The sequence below is a fragment of the Hyperolius riggenbachi genome, chromosome 1 (genome assembly GCF_040937935.1).
Source record: "Hyperolius riggenbachi isolate aHypRig1 chromosome 1, aHypRig1.pri, whole genome shotgun sequence".
NCBI lineage: Eukaryota > Metazoa > Chordata > Amphibia > Anura > Hyperoliidae > Hyperolius > Hyperolius riggenbachi.
The window spans coordinates 460,930,465-460,955,195 of record NC_090646.1 but is presented as its reverse complement, the minus strand read 5'-3'; the positions used below and the strand labels follow the sequence as shown (position 1 = coordinate 460,955,195).

Genomic DNA, 24,731 nt, shown 5'->3' with positions numbered 1-24,731 from the left:
CTAACTCAGAGCAACGCTCAGTGTAATTTGCCTTCTTGAAACAGAAGGTATTTGTGATAATTCAGCTTTAAAGAGACTCTGTAACAAAAATTTCATCCTGTTTTCTACCATCCTACAAGTTCCCAAACCTATTCTAATGTGCTCTGGCTTACTGCAGCACTTTCTACTATCATCGTCTCTGTAATAAATCAGCTTATCTTTCCCCTGTCGGACTTGTCGCCCTGTGTCTGGAAGGCTGCCAACTCTTCAGTGTTGATCTGCTATGCACCCCCCCCCCCCTCCAGGCCCCTTTATGCACACTCCCGTGTGTGTGTTATTTACATTAGCTAGCTTTTCTCTGCTCTCTTATCTTTTACAAGCTGGATAAATCCTCTGTTGTGAAATGAGTCGCATACTGAGGAATTACAGACACGGGCAGAGCTGTCTGCAGGAAGAAACATTAAGCCTGTAACTCTTCAGTGGATGAGAGCTGCAGGGGGAAAGAAACACACAAATGATCTCTTGAGATTCAAAAGGAAAGCTGTATACAGCCTGCTTGAGTATGGATGTATTTTCTATGTGTGGACATACTGTACATCAACCTACTTCCTGTTTTGGTGGCCATTTTGTTTGTTTATAAAAAACTTTTTAAAACTGTTTTTGACTACTTTTAATGCGGCGGGAGTGGCGAAATTGTGACAGAGGGGAATAGGAAATGTCCCCTAACGCAGTGGTATGTTTACTTTTGTGCGATTTTAACAATACAGGTTCTCTTTAAGTGAACAACTGTCAAATTTAAGCTATAGGCTTGCTATACAGCAGCGGTTCTGGATATAAGCATGGATTCAATGATGTCAAGAGATCAATTGCATATTCAGTAGTGATGCATTATGGAAAGCCACAATTGCTCACTTAAACCTGAATGTCATAAAAAACTTTCTGTTTTAGGAAGGCAAATTACACTGAGGTTTACTTTAATGTTAAATCTTTCCATTTACAGCCAGCTATCCATTTCTAAAACTTACCATAAACTCAAACTGCATCTTTGCAAGCATGTCTGTTTGTTTATCCTTTAGATGTATGACATGTACTGAGATCCCTGTCTTGTCCCTTGAGTAATTACCTGCACTGATCAAAACCTGGACAATTTGAAATGGCTGTGCTGTAAATGCACAGAAAGCAAGATAAGCAAGCAGAAATTGTTTGTTTAATTTTTGCAATATAAAGAGCTGAACTTTCTTTTTGTCTACTTTCGTCCACATAAGTAGAATATGCAGATAAAAGATAATACAGTTCCTGCTGTTCCGTCTTATGGAAAAACACGTTACAACAAGTGTTTGTCCTTGTTTAGAATTCTAGCTGGTTTGCTATCCCTTGTAGCATACCATCCATTTTTATTAAATAGCACACAGAGGAAAGCAGTCCGCTGAGGTCACGGGAACGAGAGACTGGGTTGTTGCAGGGCCTGCAGGGAATTTTTGGCTCTAGTTATTAAAATATTGTCTAAAAAGCTCAGTTTCTTATTTTACATGGACTACCGAAATTGTTTCCTGCATTCTTTCCCAAGATTGTTTATGGTTCAGATTAACAATGCGGATAAAACCACAATCCAAGCTGAAGGAATGTGAGCAACCATATAAGGAAAAAATATACTGTTGTGTATTTACATAGCATTACAGTTGATGTTGCATGACTTGACATTTGCTTAACTATACATCCGTGTTTACTGTTTATCCCATAGATATGGATAGCTGTTGCTTCCCCATTTTATTATTATTTTTTTTAATTACAGTACATGAAGAATATTTTCACTTTTAGGCTTCTTCAAAGGACAACTGAAGAGAGAGGTATATGTAGGGTACAATGTTTATTTCCTTTTAATCAATACCAGTTGCCTGGCAGCCCTGTTAGTCTATTTGGCTGTAGTAGTGTCTGAATAACACCAGAAACAAGCATGCAGCTAATTTTGTCAGATCTAAAAATGATGTCAGAAACAATTGATTTGCTGCATGCTTGTTCAGGGTCTATGGTTAAAAGTATTAGAAGTAGGGGATCAGCTAGATACCCAGGTAACTGGTATTTATTAAAAAGAAATAAATATGGCAGCCTCCATAGAGCTCTTGCTACAGTTGTCTTTTAAAGTGGTACCAAACCTGAATGCTTTCACCATATGTGCATATCGGGGTAGAATTCGAAACGTATCCCCCAATTGTATTGCCGTCTTGGCTCATCCTATCTCCTCTCACCTACTGTCACAGACGTTGCTAAACCTGGAGAGTGAGTGAGTATATGTGTGAGTGTGTGCGTGCGTGCGTGATTCAATACCTTCATACTTGGCAGATGTGTTCAGTTCTTGTTTTAAGGTAGGTACACACGTCGGATTTGTTCAAGTCTAGTATTATCAGCTGAACGACAGACTGTACACACGCCCGATTTGACGTCCAAACGACCGGTCGCTCAAACGTCCAAACGAAGGGTCGCTTGCGAAAATCCGATGTGTGTACGAGCCTTAACCTCCTTAGCGGTAACCCCGTGCTGGACACTGGGTAAGCCGCCGGAGGGTGCCGCTCAGGCCCTGCTGGGCCGATTTTCATAATTTTTGTTTTTGCTGGATGCAGCTAGCACTTTGCTAGCTGCGCCAGCACTCTGATCGCCGCCGGCCCGCGCCCGATCGCCGCTATGTGTTGCGGCGCCCCCCCAGACCCCGTGTGCTGCCTGGCCAATCAGTGCCAGGCAGCGCCGATGGGTGGATCGGGACTCCCAATGACGTCCCGACGTCGCTGACATCATCCCGCCCCGTCGCCATGGCGACGGGGGAAGCCCTCCAGGAAATCCCGTTCTTTGAACGGGATTTCCTGATTGGAGATCGCCGAAGGCGATCGAAGCGGGCGGGGGGATGCCGCTGAGCAGCGGCTATCATGTAGCGAGCCCTGGGCTCGCTACATGATTTAAAAAAAAAAAAAAAAAAATGCTGCGCTGCCCCCTGGCGGAATTTTTCATACCGCCAGGGGGGTTAAAGAGACACTGAAGCGGAAAAAAAATTATGATATTATGATTTGTATGTGTAGTACAGCTAAGAAATAAAACGTTAAGATCAGATACATCAGTGTAATTGTTTCCAGTACAGGAAGAGTTAAGAAACTACAGTTGTTTATCTCTATGCAAAAAAGCAATTAAGCTCTGCGACTTTCAAAGTCATGGAGAGGGCTGTTATCTGACTTTTATTATCTCAAGTGTTATTCAACTATTTACTTTTCCTCTGCCAGAGGAGAGTTCATTAGTTCACAGTCTGCTCTGAAAGAATCATTTTGAATGCAGAGTGTTGTGTAATCTGCACATATTGTAGAATGATTCAATGTTAGAAAAAACACTATATACCTGAAAATAAAAATATGAGAATATTTTCTTTGCTGCTAAACTTCTTGTAATTATTCATAGTACACAACCAATTCATTATATCATATTTTTTCTTTTTCGCTTCAGCGTCTCTTTAACCTTTTCGGGACCGGCCACCTACCCCCCCTTAAGGACCAGGCATTTTGCGCGGGAAGGGGGTGCGCACGTTTGGGGGGGTCAGGCGGCCGGATCCCGTGTGTGGCTGCCTGGCATTGTGTCCCTCCTTGGTGGCCTGGGCCCCCCCTTCTGCCAGCAGCCTTCACTTACCTTCCAGGCTCCAGCGATGAGCCGCACGGGACCCTCTTCTCCGGCCGGCATCTCCGTTCTGTCTGACGAGCAGTTCCGGGTCGCAGCTTGATGACGTCATCAAGCCGGGACCCGGCGCTGACGTCAGATGAAGCGGAGATGCCGGCCAGAGCGGAGGGGGGCGCCGATCGTCGCTGGAACGGCAGGGAGGTGAGTGGATCCTCTTCTTTCCCCCCCTGCCGCCGCAGCTGTCAAACAGATCACTACGATCCGACGGCGATCGTAGTGATCGTGTGATCAGCAGCCATACGCGATGGCTGCTGATCACTCGGGGGAGATGTCGGCTGTCATATGACAGCTTAATCTCCCCCTCCGGGTGCGCACGATCGCATCGGGAGCGGAAATTGCAGGCCGGCGTAGATCCTACGCCGCATCAGGCTAGAACAGCCACAAGTGCGGCGTAGGATCTCATGCACATGGTCCCGAAAAGGTTAAGTTTCATGATTTCAGCTAACATTGTAAGATGTTGCCAGTAACAACATTGTATGCATATCAGTCTAGATTGCTTTGTGTTCGTATCATGTAGTTTCTGCAGTTCTGCTTCAACATTGCTATAGATAACTTTTGGATGGAGTACCCTTATATGTATATTGCAGGACTGATCTGATCTATATTTCCTTCTTATACTCCGATACATCGAAATCTATATATGCTTCTCTCATCTCTGTCAAAATACATGTCCTCCTTCCCTGCAGTGTTCTCCCCAGGCTCTTTTGGTGAGCACCCGGCTGTCATCGGCTCACCTCCTCCTGTGTTGTGAGCAGAGTTGCACACAGGAGCACTGGCCCTGCATTCTCTCAACTTGCCCCACCCGGCTACTTTTTCATGCCCGGCTACTATTTCATGCCACCCGGCTGAAAAAAAATTCTGGGGAGAACACTGTTCCCTGATAAGCTTTTATGATGTGAACTTTGCCTCAGTCTTGCAGTAACTTAATGTATTATTAATGCAGGACACTGACCTGGTGATGAGACATGAGTACTCTCAAATATTTCCAAGTGAGCTTTTATGCGTATGAGTACTTTGAAGTTACAGCTGCCTTCTAAAAGCAGAGTTGAGGATGACCCATTGTTGTCCATTGTCATCTTCTTGTCTGTAATTGCACACGAACAATATGATTTCATATAGACATTAGTATAAAATCCAGTTTATATGCTTATTAAAAAGAAATATGCATTTATTTCAGTTTTTGATTTGACATTCCCTGCTAGCATTGTACAGTATAATCAAATGTTTAATATACTTACACAGTGTTTAGCTACTATTCCCCTCCTTCCCAGTTTTCCCCTCTCTTATATCTGTTGACCTCTGAAACGCCCGCTCAGTAGCTAACAAACTGGCCCACATCTGTGATCTCCTTCACCTTCCTGGGCTTCACTCAGCGATGGCTAACACCTTCTGATACTTTGTCTCCAGCTACCCTGTCATACAATGGGCTTAAATTTAGCCTCCTAGATCTGGTGGCAGATATGGGGATGGGTAGGTATTCTCCTCCTTTCTGAACACTGTTCCTTCAAACCTCTTACACCTGTGCTATCATGTTCATGCTGTCCATGTGTACTCTACTCATAACTTCCAGATTGCAATCGTCTATTGTCCTTCTGGACCAGCCTCTACCTTTATAGACCAAGTACTTATCTGCATGGCTTCTCTAGATCCTCTCCACTGACATACCTTCTATCATGGCCCTACGGCCACTGAACTTATCATTCTTGCCTCCTCCTATGACTTCTCCCAACGGTCTTCTACCTCCACCCACAAAGATGGCCACACTTGACCTTTATTTGACTTTGCTCTGTTTCAACCTTTAATAACTCTCAATTTCCCCTCTCAGATCACAACCTTATAATGTTCACAATCTGCCCCTCCCTGTCTCCTCCTTCCCCAGCAGTGCACCACACTCACTTATGCAGGAATAACCACAACTTTGACCTCTAAACCTTGTCTGATTCTTAGAACCCCTGAGCACTGTCGTCCTACAATGACCTTGAAATGACATCCACTCACCACTCCAACATGGTTTCTGCCGGGGCTGTGGAGTCGAGGAGTCCGAGCAATTTTGGGTACCTGGAGTCGGTGGTTTCATTAACTGAGGAGTCGGATGATTTTTGTACCAACTCCACAGCCCTGGTTTCTGCTGTCATGAATTCGGCTGCCCCTCTCACCAACACTTGCCTCCGCCGAATCAACAGACAGTCCTGGCTGGAGACACCATAATCAGTTGCCTCGCCTGAGAGTCCTCTATTATGTGTACAAGGCTTTATTTGGCTCACCTCTGTGGTCTTTGACCAGGTCTCAAAGCACAGACCTGTGAACAGGCTCATAAGAGTGGGAAAGAGGCGCAGCAATGCCAGTGAGGGAGCAGAGGAACCCATCATTTGTTTTATTTGTAATGTATGCTGGAGAAAGCTGCTCTAAAACGCAAAATATTCCAGATAGAGATAACATGCCCTCATTTTTCAATGTGCACTGTACTGGCTCTGTATGCTATTTTTTAGTAGTAAAGTATTTTATAACTGTTCTGTGTTCAGGGATGTCTTTCCCACTGCTTCTAGCCACTTTTACTGTGGGAAGGGTTAGAGGCGATTGGCCCTGTCAATCAAACATCCTCTCATTGCATTCCCATGGTTCTCCATCATTGGATGGGGCTGGATGTGGCAACTAACTTCAGATTAACTTTTATTGGAAGCTGAGTTCTGCATTAATAACCAGGACAATCAAATCTAAAGCGTACTTAAACTCATTGTTCTGCAGTAAATGAACAACTAATTGCTATTAATCCGTATACATACTGTCCCCTACTTACAAGCAACTCGAGTTACAGCATTTCAGAGATACAAACTTGTTTTCATGTACAAAATATACAATACTGTTTTTTTTTTTATTAGAGATTTTTGTTGTCATGTTACAGTAGAGTATAAACCCTTCAAAGAGAGTCTGAAGCGTTTTTTTATTACCTCTTTTTATTCTGCAGCCATCTTCAACATTAAGATACAAGCTGATTTGCCACATCCCCACGGCAGAACTAGGTATTTATCTCCCTGAAATACCGGGGCAAAATTCCACGACTTTCCAGGTCGCAGATTTTGCTGCCCGGGGGAGGCAGAGCTGTGAGCAGTAGCTCTGCCTCTAATGCAGTCAATCTCTGCCGATCTCCCCCTCTCCCCGCCCCCTCACTGAAAAAAGTCTGATAGGGGCGGGGATAGGCAGAGATTGACTGGATAGGCGGCAGAGCTACTGCACACAGCTGTGTCTACCAGGGAGCAAAATTCTGCATTCCTGGAATCTATTCAGGGCATTTCTGGGGCATAAATACCTAGTTCTGCCACAAGAATGCGGCAAATCAGTTTGGATTTTAACATTGAAGATGGCTGCAGAATAAAAAAAAGGTAGTAAAAAACGCTTCAGACTCTTTTTTTAAAAGCACAATGAGAACAACCCTAAAAAGAAAACCTTGTTTATAGTGTATGTCCAAATCCAGAGTTGTTCGAAAGTAAATAATTTACTCATGTTTCACCATGTTGAACACACTCAACTTACAGTCTCCCAGAACAGAACCTGTTTGTAAGTAGGGAACTGCTAGTATTTTGCATTTAATTATTGTAATTTGCACTTTTTTTATATTAACTTTAGACCTTTTATGAGTTTCCTTTATTGTGATATTTCTACATCAAATAACTCAATGAAAAACATATGCAGTTAGTTACAAATACAACATTTTATAATATGACAAATAAGATTGCTGCACCAATTTATTTTTTTGTTTGTTAGTAGCACATTGAGTGTATTTGTACAACTTTTGTTTAGCTAAAAGCTTTTGCTCCATTCTTATGCCATTTAAAAGTTATGTTATACAAAATAATTTGGATACCTTTATTTACTTTGGTTTGTTTTCTTTTTATTCCAGGAGCAAAAAACATGGCAAAGCAGTGAATTTTCTGAGGAAAGACCGCTGAGATTGAGGAAATCGTTCAGAAAAGTAGATGGACCTTATCAGCTTGAGAATAATGAAAATGGCCTCAAAGAGAAAAAAAGTTATGGTTATTCTGATAAAACTGAGGACAGTGAAAATATGTACAAAAAACCTGCCCATTTTGATAACTCATTCAAAACTGTGAAAGCAACTATGTTTGAAAATAAGATAGAAAGGCACAGCCCACCAGAGTTGTTGAGTACTGGAACTTCTACACCTAGCCAGCCTACTAAGAGTGAGCAGTTCTGTGAAAGTCCAGATGTTAAGCATGATACAGAGAGCTGGTCAAAGTGGTTAAGTGATGATAGTGTGCATGTGGTCACCCAGCTCCACAAAAACAGTGAGGATTCAGACAGCAGGTTTAATGGAAGCAGGATTAGACAAGCTTCTTCTTCTTCTACAGACCACACAAATGCATTGCAAAACAAGGTTGATGAAAAAACACGCGTAGAGCCAAGATATGAGGTCATTTCTTCTTCAGTTGGAGAAAGGGTTTCAAGTGAATCGATAAAAATGGTACCTGAATCCAAAGCTATGACCCTTCGATCACAAAGATCGTTTCGCAGAAGAGAGCCTGAGGAAACAGTAGTGGAAAGCCGCAATTTAAATCGTCCAGTAAGCAATCTCCAAAGAAGCAAGAGTGAAATAAGGAAAAAAGTCACCCCGGAAAGCTCACAGGAAAGCCCAACTGATAAGCGTTTCTCTAGAGATCTTGATTTTCCTATTATCAGAAAATATGGTTTAAGAACAGAAAAAAACGAGTCCCCGAAGACACCAGAAGATGGGACTTATGAAATCGGTAAGAACAAAAGCTCAGAAGCTTCTGACTTTCAGCGTAAACCCTATAAATCGGACTACACAAGAAAAAAAGAAAGTGCACTGCAACAGGATTCCACTGAACTGCCTCCTTTTGAAGCTAGTATCTCAGATGGCAAAGATATCAAATCTTTTGATAATTCTACTCCTGATTCTCGCAGATCATTTAGAGGCTTGGTTGTAAGAGGTTCAGAAACTGGACCAAAATCTGGTGTTAAAGATGTTAGCTCAAATTTTAGAGATGAAATAATAAAATCTAAGGTTGAAGAGATTAATAAACCGTCATACCAATGGAACAGGTTTTCCTCCGACAAAGATTCACCACGAAGTAAGAAAGAAAATAAAGATGACTCAAATGAATTAATTGGTAAAATGCTAAATGAAGACGTTGAGAAAATGAAAAGAGACTTGTTTGTGAATCAGCCTACAAAAGAAGTTTCTGTCTTCTCAACTGAGAAGCAGGTTAAGGAAGAATACACAGAAGAACTTAGGTGGGAGAGGATGAGACCACCATTACGAGACAGGAATGCAAACACCCATAGCACAGGGAATGCATCAGATTTGTTCAAATCAGAATTTGAGGACTCTAGTAAAAAGCAAAACATCTCTAACCTGAAAGATGCCTTTACAACTGATTCAAAAGTGACCTATTTTGCTGTAACAGGTATGGATAACAAGAAAGAAAAAAATGAAAATAATTTTGAAAACCAGAGCAATGATGCCAGTATGTGGTCATCTGATGAATTCTATTTTTCGCGTAATATGAGAACGAGCACCACACATTCTGCATTAGACAGTAATTCTAACAAACCAGAAGGAACAATTACCCACGGAGACTTAGAAATCTCAAGTACCCCAAAGGAATTAAAGACCTACAGAAACCAGAGAGTTCTTAAAGATATTTATGGAAGTGATTCAGTAAAACCTTCAGAAAACCCCAGTGATGGTAATAATTTCAAACCGAGACAAAAATCTGGCCTAGATGATATAATTCCGTCATATAAAGATTTGCATCCTAAACTTGAGCAGGAAGTAAATGAACCTCCTTGGAACACTACATTGGATTCTCCTATTAAACTTGACAGGGCTTATAAATCAAAAGCAGTAGACATTGACTCACTGATGGCAGAGTACAGAGCAGGTCAGCAAAAAGAATCCATGTCCAAAGATGGTGATCGTGATGTACCTAAGTGGGAAACGTCAAGCATATTTAGGGAGAATACTTCCGAAGGTTATAGCAGCAAATGGAAAGATCCCCCTGTAAAGCATGTTTCCACCATTGAAAGCTACCAGTCCGAGTCTATTATGTGGTCTTCTTCTCAAGATAATTCCTCAATAATAGAGAGCCCTAAACAAAATCCGCACAAAACTTCAAACACTGGAGATCATATGTATTCTCTTGCTAAATATGACAAATATCCAGACAAAAAAAAGGAAGGTGGTTTCCAAGTGCTTTCAGAAACGAGTCAGAACATAGCAACTTTAGATTCCTTACTGGAGTCCTCAAAAAAACACAGTTATTTCAAAGGACGATCTATACAGACCACAGAATCACTTACTGTAACAGACAAAGTAACAGTCACTGAGACCAGTGTTAATGAGCCTCTAGAAAATTCTGCTGCTGTGAAATTTTCTTCTAAAAGTTCTGTGAAAACTGATAGGAAATTCGTGTCATCTGAAGAAAGACCACCACCAACTGTGAAGAATGCTGACATGCTTTCTAGAATGCTAGAAAACCGAGAAAAACGAGCTGAACAACGGCGTGCTCGGCATAACCTTCTGGTGGAGGAGACACAAGAGCCAAGAACACAAAGAATAAAGAGTCAGCAAGAATCGTATCATAGTGAAACCAAGGTATGGGCTACTTCTTCTGAGTATTTTTTGGACTATAAGACACACTTTTTCTCACCCAATAATGGGGAAGGAGGGGGAGGGGTTCAGTGTGTCCCATTGTGATGATTTTTGCCTTTTAAAACGGGTGTGTCTTATGGTCTGAAAAATACAGTTATTGATTTGCAGATATTGCAGTTTTTTAAAATCCCAGCTATACTTCATTAAAATAGAAATCAAGCCTAAATCTAATGGACGCAAATGTCTAATGTTAGGGAAATGAATTAAGTATTGTAACCACTTTACCCCCGCGCGTACGTATTTCTCCGCCCCTTTTTCCATCCTTTAAAAACCAGGGACGGAGAAACACGTACTTTCCGCGTTCCCGACGCTGCCCGCGCTCCCGCTCGTAAACACGCCGCCCGCCGCTAGTAAACACGCCGCCGCTCGCTCGCCCAGAGATCAATGAACGGGAAAATCCATTCCCGTTCGTTGATCTAAGCCCCGCAATGATCAGCTGCTCTCCTATGGGCAGCGCGATCATTGTGAGAAAAAACTCACGTGTCCAGCCTCCTTATTCTTCCTCCAAGCTTCCGGAAGGAAGCTTGGAGGTCGCATTAAAACAAAAAGTTACTGTGGCCATCTTGTGGCCAAATAGTAAACTACACCCTACACATTTTTCACATACAAATAAATGACTTTTACACATAAAATTAACTCATTACCTCCCACACTCCCCATTTTTTTTTTTTTTTTGTAATTAAAAAAAAAATAAAAAATTTACAATTAAAAAAAATACATAAATAGTTACCTTAGGGTCTGAACTTTTTAAATATTTATGTCAAGAGGGTATAACACTGTTACTTTATAAACTATGGGCTTGTAATTAGGGATGGATGCAAAACTGAAAAAAATGCACCTTTATTTCCAAATAAAATATTGGCGCCAAACATTGTGATAGGGACATAATTTAAATGGTTTTATAACCGGGACAAAAGGGCAAATACGTTTCATGGGTTTTAATTACAGTAGCATGCATTATTTAAAAACTATAATGGCCGAAAACTGAAAAATAATTATTTTTTTCCCCACATTTTTCCTATTTTCCCATTAAAACACATTTAGAAAAAAATAATTCTTGGCATAATGTCCCACCTAAAGAAAGCCTAATTGGTGGCGAAAAAACCAAGATATAGTTCATTTCATTGCGATAAGTAATAATAAAGTTATAGACGAATGAATGGAAGGAGCACTGAAAGGTGAAAATTGCTCTGGTGCTCAGGGGGTAAAACCCCTCAGTGGTGAAGTGGTTAAAAACTGAAAATGAATAAATGTACTATTGGAGCAATACTAGAGTATTTGCCTTGAGCAATAAATAAAGGTGGCCATACACATAGATTTGCAGCAGATTCGACCATCAGATAGATTTCTGTCAGAGACCTGTCAAATCCAATCTGACAGGAATCTATCTGATGTGTGCCACACACTAGGAACAGATTTCCTATAGATTGCAGAATGAAATCTATTGGAAATCGATCTATATGCATTATTGGACCTTTAGATCCAATGCAACACTATGGGCCATCGTTCTGCTGCCAGCAACAGATCGACCTAGATTTTCCATCCTGTCAGATAGATCAAATCCATGAAATCGGCCACAAATCGTTTGAATGGAGAATTTGATAGAATCGATTTCTGATCGATTTTATAGAATCGATCGATCAATGGCTGAAATCGACCAGTGTATGGGCCCTTAAAGAGACGCTGTAACCTCAAAAACATCCCCTGGGGGGTACTCACCTCGGGTGGGGGAAGCCTCCGGATCCTAATGAGGCTTCCCACGCCGTCCTCTGTCCCACGGGGGTCTCGCTGCAGCCCTCCGAACAGCCGGCGACAGACCCGACTGTAAAATCAATGTTTACCTTTGCTGGCTCCAGCGGGGGCGCTGTGGCTGCTTTCCGCTCCGAACTACACGGAAATACCCGATCTCAGTCGGGTCCGCTCTACTGCGCAGGCGCCGGAAACTTGCGACTGCGCAGTAGAGCAGACCCGACGGCGATCGGGTATTTCCGTGTAGTTCGGAGCCGACAGCCGTCAGAGCGCCTGCGCAGGAGCCGGGAAGGTACATAATGACGTCATCTTGTACGGAGGGCTGCAGCGAGACCCCTGAGGGACAGAGGACGGCGTGGGAAGCCTCATTAGGATCCGGAGGCTTCCCCCACCCGAGGTGAGTACCCCCCAGGGGATTTTTTGATTTTACAGATCCTCTTTAAGGTTCTGTCTAAAGCAAGGATTCTGATTATTTTCTCTTATAAACTGCCCCGCTTTGTTCGCCTTTATTCTCATAATCGAATGTTTCCCATCTGCAGTGAGTTTTGCAGTACTGAAAGTTGGGGCTGGAATACCTGACACATTAAGCAATATCACAATGTTCTTTCACTGAATGCTAAATGTACAAAGTTTTAATTTGCCTATAGTTTTGCTATCTTTATGACCTCCATATGCAAATCATCTGTAAAATAACCAAACACTTGTTCTATTTTTTCTAAAATCCTATTAAAATCCTAACATTTGTATAGCGCTTTTCTCCTGTTGCACCCTGCGGTGTTATGAAGTCTTGTCCAATGACCTCTAACTGCATAGGTACTCATCTTATCCAGGATTCGATCCCTGGTCTCCCATGTCAAAGGCAGAGCCCTTAACCAGTACAATTACTCATAAAATGCCTCCCAAACAAAATGTTTATAATTGGGTCTGTGTAGGGGGCACGGGGAAGGAGGCTTGACTTTTTATTTTCTCCTTTTCCTAGGGCCCATTTTCCTCCCCGTGTCCCCTAGCAGAGTAGTGGCAGTGGAGGTGCACCCAGAACTGTCTCCTGCGTGTCACGTACATGTGATTACATGTGATATGTGGAAGATCATGGCATGCAGAGAGCGAGCTGCAGCTGCTGGATTACAGATTGGATGGGAGACATGATGCAGTGTTGTCTGGCACTGGATTAAATGAAACTGTTCTTGAATCACCTCCACTACTTTGCTATTAGGGGACAGTGGGAAGGAGTGCAGGCACCAGACTGCCAAGGAAGCTACATGGTGGAGGAGGGTCACTAGACCACCAGGGACAGACACAGAACATTTATATCGTGCTTTTGTCCTGGCGGACTGAAAGCGCCAGAGCTGCAGCCACTAGGACACGGTCTGTAGGTCTCCTACTGATTAGGTGCTGGCTTACTGAAAGGGAACCTGAACTGAGTAAAATTATTTAAAATAAACACATGCGGTAACTTCAAATGAACATGACATAGTTACCTTGCCATCAGTTCTGCTCTGAAGCTCACCAATTTCTTCTGACAACGATCCCTTCCAGTTCTGACAACTTGACTGAAATATATCAGTTGTTGTCAGTTATATATCAGTTGCTGTCAGTTATAGCTGAGAGGACAACTGATGTGCCAGGTAATGTCCATGTTTCCCTATGGCTCAAGTTGGCGATGTTACAGTTTAACAGTGTGCTGTCCAGAAAGCTGTAATGGGATAATGGCCATTTTCAATATGGAGGACAGAGAATACCATTGATCACAGTGGACAAACAGGACGCGGTAGAGGAAAAAGAGATTGAGGAGTAGACCACATGGGAGGAAAGTATGACTTGTGTTGGTTTATTTTGACTTTAAATTTTCAGTTCAGGTTTTCTTGAATAGGTAGAACCAAGATTTGAACCCTGGTCTCCTGTGACAGAGGCAGAGCCCTTAATCAATACACTCCCTTTCTATATGGGGAAAGGAGTGGGACTCCAGACCACCTGGATAGCTATATGGGGAGAGAGAGGCGCCACTAGACTGCCAGGGAATCTAGATGGGAATGGGAGGAGCACTAGACCACCAGGGAAAGCTATATGAGGGAGGGAAGGTGTCCACAATTACCAGGAAAGCTTTATAGGTGAGGGAGGGAGCAACTAGACCACTAGAAAAATGATAATGGGATGTTGAAAGTATTGTCCTGAGTTTCTACCCCAGATTTATACGCAAGCCAAACACATTTTCTGGTTTCTTACAGAAAAAAAAGATAGATTTTTTTTTCTCCTATGTTAACCCTGCATATTCTTTGCTATCAGCTAATGTTATATTTCTTAGTAGCAGCATGTTGTAATGTGGTAACAACTGGTAACACTTCATAGTAATCCTGACATGACACCTATCAAATAGAAACTAATAATCTTTGTTTCAGGAATATTTTGAAAGAGAAGACTATAAATCGCCTGCTAAACAGTCACAGGAGCAGGATGTCTTGGCAGCTATGATTAGCAGGAAAAGCTTACGTAGGCACAGAGAGCGAGACTTTCATTCAGAGGAGGTAGGGTGCTCTGTACAATGTCTGACTATATCGTTTTTTAAACTTAACATTTTATTATATCTACAGTATGGCTTGTATTTCGTATTACACATAAATGTTCCTGTGTTCATTAGCTGGCATTCCACCCAACTTCATTTTGCAGTGTCGAGATGAGATCAGTGTGGGAATGCATTCATATTGGTTTGTGAGGCAACCATTAACCCTCTGGGCGATACAATTATATTGCCCAGGAGGTGGCGCAGCACTATTTTTTTAAATTTATTATTTTTTTTAATCATGTAGCGAGCCCAGGGCTCGCTACATGATAGCCGCAGCACAGCGGCATCCCCCCACCCACTCCGATCGCCTTCAGCGATCAGAGTAAGCAGGAAATCCCGTTCAGAACGGGATTTCCTGCTGGGCTTCCCTGGTCGTCCATGACGTCGTGACGTCAGAGGGAGTCCCGATCCACCCCTCAGCGCTGCCTGGCACTGATTGGCCAGGCTGCGCAAGGGGTCGGGGGGGGCTGCACGGCGAGCGTCGGCAAACGGAAGTTACACGCAGCTAGCAAAGTGCTAGCTGCGTGTAACAAAAAAAAAATTATGCAAATCGGCCCACCAGGGCCTGAGAAATCCTCCTGCGCGATATACCCCGAGCTCAGCTCGGGATTATCGCTCAGGAGGTTAATGGATCCAAACGCTTGGAAACACTTTATCTAGGCATGAACCTGTGGCCTGCCACACTTCCAATTAGCTAATCCACTACAGAAAGGAAACCCAAGGTGAGAGGGTTATGGAGGCTGCCATATTAATTTCCTTCTTAAAGTGGATCCGAGATGAACTTTTACTCATTGCATAATTGTTTTCCTTTCCTATTGTTTATAGGGCATTCCTCAAGTCAAATACTTTTTTGTTTTTGTTTTAATACTCTGATTCCCTATAAACTAAACAAGCCCGCCCACAGCTTTTCAGAGAGCCTTGGCATTTTCAGACAGTAGCAAGGGCTCATGGGAGCTAAGTCTGGGCAAGAGGAGAGGGAGGTATTACTAGTCAGAGATTTCATAGGCAGAAGGGAGGAGGTTTTTTCACAGGCTGAGTGCTGAAGATGCAGATAAGCTTGCCTGTGTGTAATGTTTACAAACAACATGGCTGCTGTCATTGTATCACAGGCAAAAATAATCATTCTATTGAAGCTGTTTGCAGCTAGATTTGCTGTGTAAAATATCTAAACTTTAGATAAGATATATAGACAAGTTACTTGTTATAGTTTAGTTTTTCATCTCGGATCCGCTTTAACAATGCCAGTTGCCTGTCTGCCCTGTTGATCTTCAAGCATAAGTAGTGTCTCAGTCAAACCCTGGAACAAGCACATGGCTAGTCCAATAAAACCTGAGTCAGCTGAATCAGAGTACCTGATCTGCTGCATGCTTGCTCAGGGTCTATGGCTAAAAGTATTAGAAATGCAGGATCAGGAGGACTGCCAGGCAACTAGTATTCTTTAAAAGGAAATAAATATGACCGCCCCCATATCCCTCTCGCCTTGGGTTCTTGTTAAAAAAATCCATGAACTAGAGCAGGGTGTCAAACTCCAATCCTCAAGGTCCGAGGTCCTCACACATTTTTGGCACATCTCAAAATAACTGATGAGACTAAATCAGGTGAGGTGTGGTTCATAAAGTATAACACATTTCTCAATTTCTCAGTCCATTCTTAACACTAGTATGAATATGGCAATTGTGCACTCAACAGATGGAACATTCTCCTTTCTGGATGTTCAATCCAGTGATTGCTGCCTAACTATGTGTTCTTCTCATTGCCCTACATATGAATTGCATGTTCTCACCAATCTCGACCAACACTGATAAATGGCGCAGAGCGAGGTTATTAAACTCAATACCAATTAATTTTGATTTGTTATATTTAACAACGCACCCTTTATGGCTTTTCATTACATCAAGGAGCGGAAATATTGGCTTATTGAGTAAAAATGGAAATTGATCCATTCTAGTTATTATCTATGTCGGTTGCAGGCTGTGCTTTCTATACATGCGGTGGTTGATTAGCACTTCCTATAGTGGAACATTTGTGTGATATCATGAAGAAGGGATACAACTATGTGGCCTCAAGCAGATGCTTATGGGAACGGGAGTGTGGCAGATCATAAATGATTGCTTCATCCAGTGAGCTGTGGATAGGCACACCAGTCTGCTATGCCATGGATTTTGGATGTTCTCTTAACCTGTTAGCAGCCCTGCATGCATTATCTCGAGATAAATAATGCGTGTCAGGGCGTCTTCTAACAGCACACGCCGTTTAGCTGCCTAATGCAGCTATGCAGAGCAGCGCAGGGAGCTTCTTTATATTTACCTGTTCAGGGTGGCTGGATCGTCTTCTCTTCATCCACCATTGGCACTGCACTCTTGGCTTCCTCTTCTGAGTTTCCATCACATGATATGACGGGATGGTGTCAGCGTTGCAGCGCCGCACGGTGGTGGAAGAGGGGTGATGAGCAATCGCTACCTCTGCATCTCATATTGCTAATTGTATAGGGTCAAAATGCACTTTGCAGTGGAAAAAACAAGGTCATTTTCCCATCTGTGAAGCCTGTAAGGGACTGCTTAAATGCAAGACTGAAAGAGATGTCAGATTAGCATACATATTTGTACTTCATTTGTCTGTCAAAGTGCTATGAAAAGCTTCATCTATTCCTTCCGATAGTGAATTTGTTTTAATTGACAGTTTAATGTAGCTCTCCCTTGCCTTGTATTTCTTGCACTTACAACAGTGTATTACAGTTTGTACTTATTAGGAGATCATTTCTGAATCACAGTTATAAAACAGAGTCATAGATTAGTATGTAACAGCTCCCAGGCACTGTAAACTGCTGATCACGTGCATCTTCCCTGCAGGGTTTATCTGAAGTTCATTGCCAAGCCCATTCTTCAATGCTAGCTGCTCTCCTAGCTGCTTAACTCTTCTGCTGCCAGTGCTAGTGCATCTTGGTAAAAATGCTTTCTGGATTGTATTACTGTATAATGGGAGAGCACATTTGGAGGACAGTAGAACAAAATAACACAGGTTTACGGTTCTTTATTTTAAGGGTTAATTATACTCACATACGTAAATAGAATTATCTGTTTGCCTGTGATAATGCATAAAAAAAACCTGAACTGGGCTTCCTACTTGCAGTGTCTGCATACATAATGCATCCTAGGGTCCTACTAATCTACACTGGTAATTCCTGTTCAGTAAGCCAGCACCTATTCAGTAGGAGACCTTAGGCAAGTCTCCCTAACACTGCTACTGCCTATAGAGCGCGTCCTAGTGGCTGCAGCTCTGGTGCTTTGAGTCCGCCAGGAGAAAAGCGCGATATAAATGTTATTTGTCTTGTCTAATAGTATGAAATAGTGATCTCATCTCCTGTTTGGCCAAAGTTTCTAGCAGTTGGACAAAAGGTGGGGCTTCTAGGGTGTTGGCTTCTCACCCAATCCTTCACTTTGGTGAGGCGTTCCAGCTGGCGGATCAATTTCGCTAAGTTCTGCCCAAAGGCATTGATCTTCCCACTCGCCTTGACACTCCCCTTCTTACCCCTGCATAGCAACAGAACTTGTTGCTTGCCTCTGCCTCGACTTCTCTCCTGAGGGAGTCCCGATACCTTCCGGGCACCATGCCTTGTATTTGTGTCCGAGGCTTTAGATCTTTCTGAGTGGCAGCAAATCAGATGAGTAGTATAGAGGGATACCAGATGCGTTGTAGAAGCAATGTTGGTTTAAAGTTGGTTGTAAAATAACTGATCATCATATCGATTGTAATATCGATCATAATTTTGATCGTAATGTTTATTGAAAAGAAACAATTGAGTGATAATTGAATATCCAACTTATCTAGGACTAAAGTTTACATGAAGGTATAAATAACCCTTCACTGTACCTTATTTTTTTTTTTTTAACAGGGTAGTGATTATACATTCTTGATAGTAATAACAGTAATAGTATTGGCATTACTATTCTCAGCAGTACTGAATAAAAGGTGGTAGGTTTGCTAGATCTTAAAATAAGCAGGTATCCATAAACTTGGTCACTCCCAGAGTGCACCTCAAAATCTTTGAAACCAGAGATTTCTGTCATGCTGCCCCTACCCTTTGGATCTCCCTACCACACCCAAAAAAGGCAGCCCCATCCCTGGATTTTTTCAAATCCAGACTGCAAAGCCACCTGTTTAGCCTGGCATTTGTGGACTTGTACAATTCTTCCTCTGTATCGAAATTTACCAATCAACCACGGGAGAAAAGTGCTTTACAAATATTGGTGGCGGTTGTTTTATGAGTATTTTGCATATCTGCTAACCAAAATGTCAAAACCATGCAGGGACCTACTGCTCCTACAGGGTTCTTTCCACTCCTGTTTTTTTGTAACATGAATGTTTTTGTTAAACCCTGTATTAGTTATTGTGCCATTTCTGTGGTATACCACCTCTGTACAGACTGATGGCCCGTACTCACGGGCTGCAAAACTCGCCTGTCGCCAGCACACGTGAGCGTGTGGGCGACAGGCCGGCGACAGCTTCTCGCCAGGTCCCTCCGCGTACACATGCGGAAGAGGGACCAGCGGCAAGGCGGAAGCTGTCGCTGACGTTCCTCCTCCCCCCGCCGGAAGCTCACCGGAAGGTCTGTGAACCTCAATGGAGGTTGCTGTCGCTAGTCTGCGTACTCACGCGGACTAGCGACAGTTGCGGCGGGGGGGCAGCGGCGACTGTCGCCATGCGATTGAAAGTTTCAATCGCATGGCGACATAGCGACGGGCGACAGTTCGGGGGCGCGCGCGCGTGCGACGGCCCATACTCACGGGCGACCTGTCGCCGCAACACGCGCGCGCCGCGTGTTGAGGCGACAAAAGTCCCTCGTGAGTATGGGCCATTACAGAGGAGGATGGCACTGTGTGCTAATGTAATTGCTTGGTACAGGAAACAAGAGACTGTCTGGAACATTTCATCCATTAGACATGATTAATGAAGCGCCGCATGATGTCTATGACCAAGTCATGCTTGTGTACAGTTTGCAGCTTTTAGTGATGTTGAATAGGAAAGGATCACAGAACAGGCAAAGTGGTCAAAGGCAGCTTTCTGTAAAGTAAACATTTTAATGACACTACCATTTCCAGCTGAGTTATCACTATGGTAACAGGTCCCTCCTAGCTGAAACAAGACCCTTTCCTCAATCTAGCAGTTTTCATGTCTCTCTAAAGCAGTGTTAGGGAACCTATGGCTCAGGAGCCACATGTAGCTCTTTTGACGTCTACATCTGGCTCACAGACAAATCAGTAGCGGTTGATTCACTAAGCTACACTGCTCAAGCAGCGCAGCTTAGTGTGACAGAGCAAGTAACATTTTCAGAGAAGGCACACTACTGCTGTAGCATGCACTACTAACTTATAATCACGACTGCTGTAGCATGCACTACTAACTTATACTCGTGCTCCCCCCAAAAACTAACAGCCGCTCCAATTGTCCCACCCTGGGTCCTATCAGTTCCAGTGACGCTGTAGGACACTTTGATTGTCCCAATAGGCTGCCTGTCACTTGACAGGCAGCCTATTGGCCCAAAGTGCAGGGATCTCGTCCTGCAAAGTGAATCAACTCCCAAATCAGCTAGCTAATTGTAAAAGCTGTTAGTCGGTATTTCTCCTGTCTGGCTCTCGTGGAAATTGCTGATGTTGCTGAAACCCAAGAGAAGCTGAAGACGTGTCTGACACTTCCACTGCCCGGAGTATCAACTGTATACACATAACCATGGCAATAGGGACGTGAACATGCGCACTGTGCCAGTTTGAAACATATTGTATGGCTCTCACAGAATTACATTTTAAAATCTGTGGCGTTTATGGCTCTCTCAGCCAAAAAGGTTCCTGGCCCCTGCTCTAAAGCCTCATACACGCCAAAGCGTTTCAGTCGCCCGGCAGGGATCAGTATACATTCTCTTTGGCGCCAGTGCAGTTCCGCTGTAGAGATGCGTCGCTAGCCTCTAGGCTGTGCTATGGAGGCGGATGGGGGGGGGGGGGGTGCAAGGGGTAAGCGACATTGCATTTCCCGCTGAGTGGTGAGAGCAATGAGATTGGATGGTGCTTGGGCTCGCTAAAGAACTGGCATGCTGGATCTTCAACAGACCTCTAGTGGCCACTGTACACATGCTGGTCTTTATCACCCACTACGGCCAAGTTTAATATAGTGTGTGTGTGTATCTTCAGATGAGGATGACGTGCTTCTCCCCCCTCCATGCAGAGAGAAAGCACTCATGGGACTGCTCACTGGTCCTGGCTTTTCCCAGAGCTAGATGTCCTAAATCAGCTTTAGGCCTTATTCACACCAGTGCGCTTCAGTCCGCTTATTTTCAGCAACATGTATCTGTGAGGCCTCGTTCACCTCTCTTCAGCGCAGATGGCCGTGCGATCGGAACGCAACACGTACGATCGCACGCCATCTGCGCCGCTGAGCTGCTGATCCCATCCATTAACAGTGATGGGATCAGCTCTGCGCTTGTGGGCAAAATGCAGGAAGCATTACGCAAGTGCTTCCTAGCGCATCGTACTGCTGCACAGTGCAGTAGATGTGAACGGTAGAAGGGCTGTCTATGCGCGTTTCAGAACATCAAACGCTCTTCCAAATGCGCACGGAAGCGCGTATGATGTGAACGAGGCCTTAACATTGATGTGCTGAGAAAAAGCGGACAGACGCGAACAAAGTGTGAATTACACATTACAGAGTAACCAAGCAGTTTGGGGTGATCCAAAACCACTAGGAAGTATAGAGGACTAAAAGAGACCGAAAAGCCCTCCCACTAAAAAGCAATACTTAGTGAGATTCTCCTTCTTAAAACAGAAGGTACTTGCGATAATTCACAATGCACACTGCTGAATATGCAGATTATATCTTTATGCCCCTGAAGCCAAGCTTACCGGTACATCCAGAATCGCTGGTGCATAGCAAGCCTATAGCTTTAAATTTTACAGAGCCACATCACCCCAACATGCAGACAGCCTGTTTCTGACTGTTGGTCCTCTTCAGTGCATGGTAGGGATTGATTTGGCTCTATGGGATAGGGCTTGGACCAGTACAACAGTGTAACCAAGCAGCTCGAGGTAAATCGGCCTTATTGATCACAGTTCAGCTCTGAAGCGAATTGAGTCTCACACAGGACTTCTTATGAACAGAGCTTTATCTAAATCATTACATTCATTCATTCATTATAAGGGAGATGAGCGTCAATCCACTGGTACAAATGTGAAGCAGAGGCCCAGGTCAAGGATTCTCCTTGGTCACTCTGAGCAATTGCTTGACTTTTCGCCAGTTTTGCTCTAATTCTCCTTCAACCTAGTTTTTTAGAAATATGCATGTGTTTATCTTGTAAAGAAATGCTGCTTATTTGGTTCTCTAAGGAATATAAACTGTTATTCCAGTGATTAAAAAAAATTTGAATCCATTGACCACTGTTGCTAAATCTCAAGTAGATAAGACTTGCTGAGCTTCATCAGTCTGGCGGTGTGCCTTCCTAGCTGTGATAGCACTGCTGAAGTTTAAGTGGACTTTGCTCTGATTGTGTGCTTAATTTAGAATGAGAAAATAGATATTCATGCATAGCCAGTTTGAGAAGTGATTCTTTTCATTAAATGTATGTAATGTCACTGAATTCAGCCGGCAATCATCAACCACAAAACCTTTGCAAAGTGCTTTTCTCCTGTAGGAACCAAAGTGCATAGGCTAGTCTCAGATCAGTATATATTTGCAGTGTGTAATGTGTTACAGTGGAAAAAGTTGTGTGATCATAAATGCCAGCCTAAACAGGTGGCTTTTCAGTTTTGATTTAGACACCTCCCGGCAGGGAGCAGTCTTGGTTGGGTGTGGCAAGGCATTCCAAAGGGTAGGGTGAGCATGACAGAAGGCTCTGGTTCCAAAATGTTTAAGTTGGACTTTGGGAGTGGTGAACTGTTTAGTTCCTGTTGATTTGAGGTTATGGTAGGTGTGACACCAGAGCAACAAATCCTTCTGGTATCTGGGGCCTGGATTATGTAGAAATTTAAATGTTAGTATTCCAATTTTTAAAGTCCGTTCCAGTGCTGTGTCCTCAGCATGGACCCATTCAGGCTCAGCTTTTTCCGCCTAAGCACAAGCGGATTCGTCCTACTGCCTAAGCACAGTGCAGCTGCGCTCGTTTATGTACAGGACCACTGCCACAAGGTTCCAGGGGTTCCTCCCCAGTGTCCAGGAGGAGTATAAAGAAGAACGTGGGAGCATCCCTCTGCCGAGGTAAGTGTCAGGGACCGGCCCCGCGGCGCACCTGCAGAGACGGTTCCTGACTGCGGGTTTGACCTGATCGAGAGGGGAAGCAGCCTTAGTCTAGCTACCACAAGGCTGTGACCTCTCAAACACTTCTCACTGCCACCACTAGCTGTTGCTAGACACTTTCACTCTGCTGTCGAGCGACTCGCACTGGCGTTTTCGTACGTTGGGTCAGCTGCGCGCTTTAGGCCAACGTATGACAAACGCCCCACACATACGCACAATTGCAATCTTACACTGTAGTGAAGCAAAACCACTAACAGTCGTTCCGAACGATACTGTTAGCCACTCCGAGACTTCCCACTCTGCTGTCGAGCGCAGAAGTGCCCCATACACACAATGCAATTACAATCTTATACGGTAGTGTTGCTCAATCATACAATCAGGCATGGACTTATACACAGTTACCCTTCAGTCTCTTCTAGGCTATGGGTGTTAGTTTAGTACAGCAGAAGTCAAACTTATTAAATAACGATTTAATATTCCAGGAAAAAAGTGGAACAATGCAGAAAATAATATATACAAAAGATTTACAAAAACAGTAAAAGTTACAAAATAAAAGTTGCAAGGTTAAAAGTTACGAAGATACACACAAACCTATTTGCTTACCAAAATAAACAGGGATCAAGATAGAAGAACCTTGGACTTGGTTTTTGAGGACGGACACAGTTCTGGTTGGACCAGGAGCCAACTTAGCTTGGACCGGGAGTCCACCCAGCTTCAGCTACCGTCAGGAGCGGACTGATTTTAGGTATCTGCCCCTGCTTTTTATGCAGGGAGATTTGGCTTGAGGCTGCAAGCCCGTTTGGAAGGGGGGAACTAGTTTTAATTAAATTTCCAGACATCATTTAATTCCCAGAGATCTAACTTCCACATGTAAATTGTATTATAGCACACACACAACAAAAGACTTCCCTACTCCAGGTTACAGGTGACAACACATTGGTGACATTATTTCCTAGCAGATCAAAGGTAAGGATCTGACTGGCTATTGATTAATTAGCCATTTCCTTGCCAGAGGCTAGCAAATCCATTTAGCATTCCCTGCTCTTAAGTGTTTCCTAATTAGAAGCAGACAATGATAGAGTTAATTTACATGTACATACAGGAACTCCATGAAGCCAACTGCCAGCCTGGCATACCTACATCTCTGACATAATACACATCAGATAGAAAAATGAAAATATATTCCTGTATTATCCCAACATCATAACTAGCTGCTATATTCCTGGCAGTAAGTATTTAACTTTTTGATTAAAAAAAAACTCACAAATTCCGTGGCCTCCAGTGTAAATTCTAGAGATGCTCAATGGGGTATAAGCATTCGGACATGCATGCAAATTGTATCCAGCTTGGAATTGGACCGATCAAAATTGTGTACAATTCACAATTTGAATTAAATTTGCATGGGAGTCAGAATTATTTCCATCTGACTGACCAGCTGCAGACCTTTCAGAAGACTGAAAAAGGGTAACCGGGCTGCACAGGAGAAAGGAGTCCGGTCCAGCTGATGCTATATGTTATGTGTTGCTGTAGAAATGGCAACAGTGACTGCACACACAAAAATAAATCTTTTTTTACACAGGTCTTTTTACAGATGCTGTGTTTTACATGTACATTTAACTGTCTGCCTGGAGTTTAAGGTTTAAAGAGTGGACTAGACAAATGAAAGTAGCATTCCATTTAAACTGCTGTTTGAGTGCATGTATCTTTCTTGACATGATTTTTTCCCCCCTTGCTGTGATACAATTAAAGGGTAAAATATTAACT

The 24,731-nt window shown here is 43.2% G+C and overlaps 2 protein-coding genes across 3 annotated transcripts in view; both read left to right on the top strand.

Moving 5' to 3' along the window:
- The window catches only part of SGSM1 (small G protein signaling modulator 1), a 556,432-nt gene that overhangs the window by 345,918 nt on the left and 185,783 nt on the right, over window positions 1-24,731 (top strand). The gene's annotated exons all lie outside the window — the stretch shown is intronic.
- The window catches only part of KIAA1671 (KIAA1671 ortholog), a 217,252-nt gene that overhangs the window by 59,946 nt on the left and 132,575 nt on the right, over window positions 1-24,731 (top strand). The window contains exons 4-5 of the mRNA XM_068239061.1: window positions 7,589-10,324; window positions 14,527-14,652. Of these exons, the coding sequence (XP_068095162.1) occupies window positions 7,589-10,324; window positions 14,527-14,652 (2,862 nt within the window). The remainder of the gene's footprint in view (window positions 1-7,588; window positions 10,325-14,526; window positions 14,653-24,731) is intronic.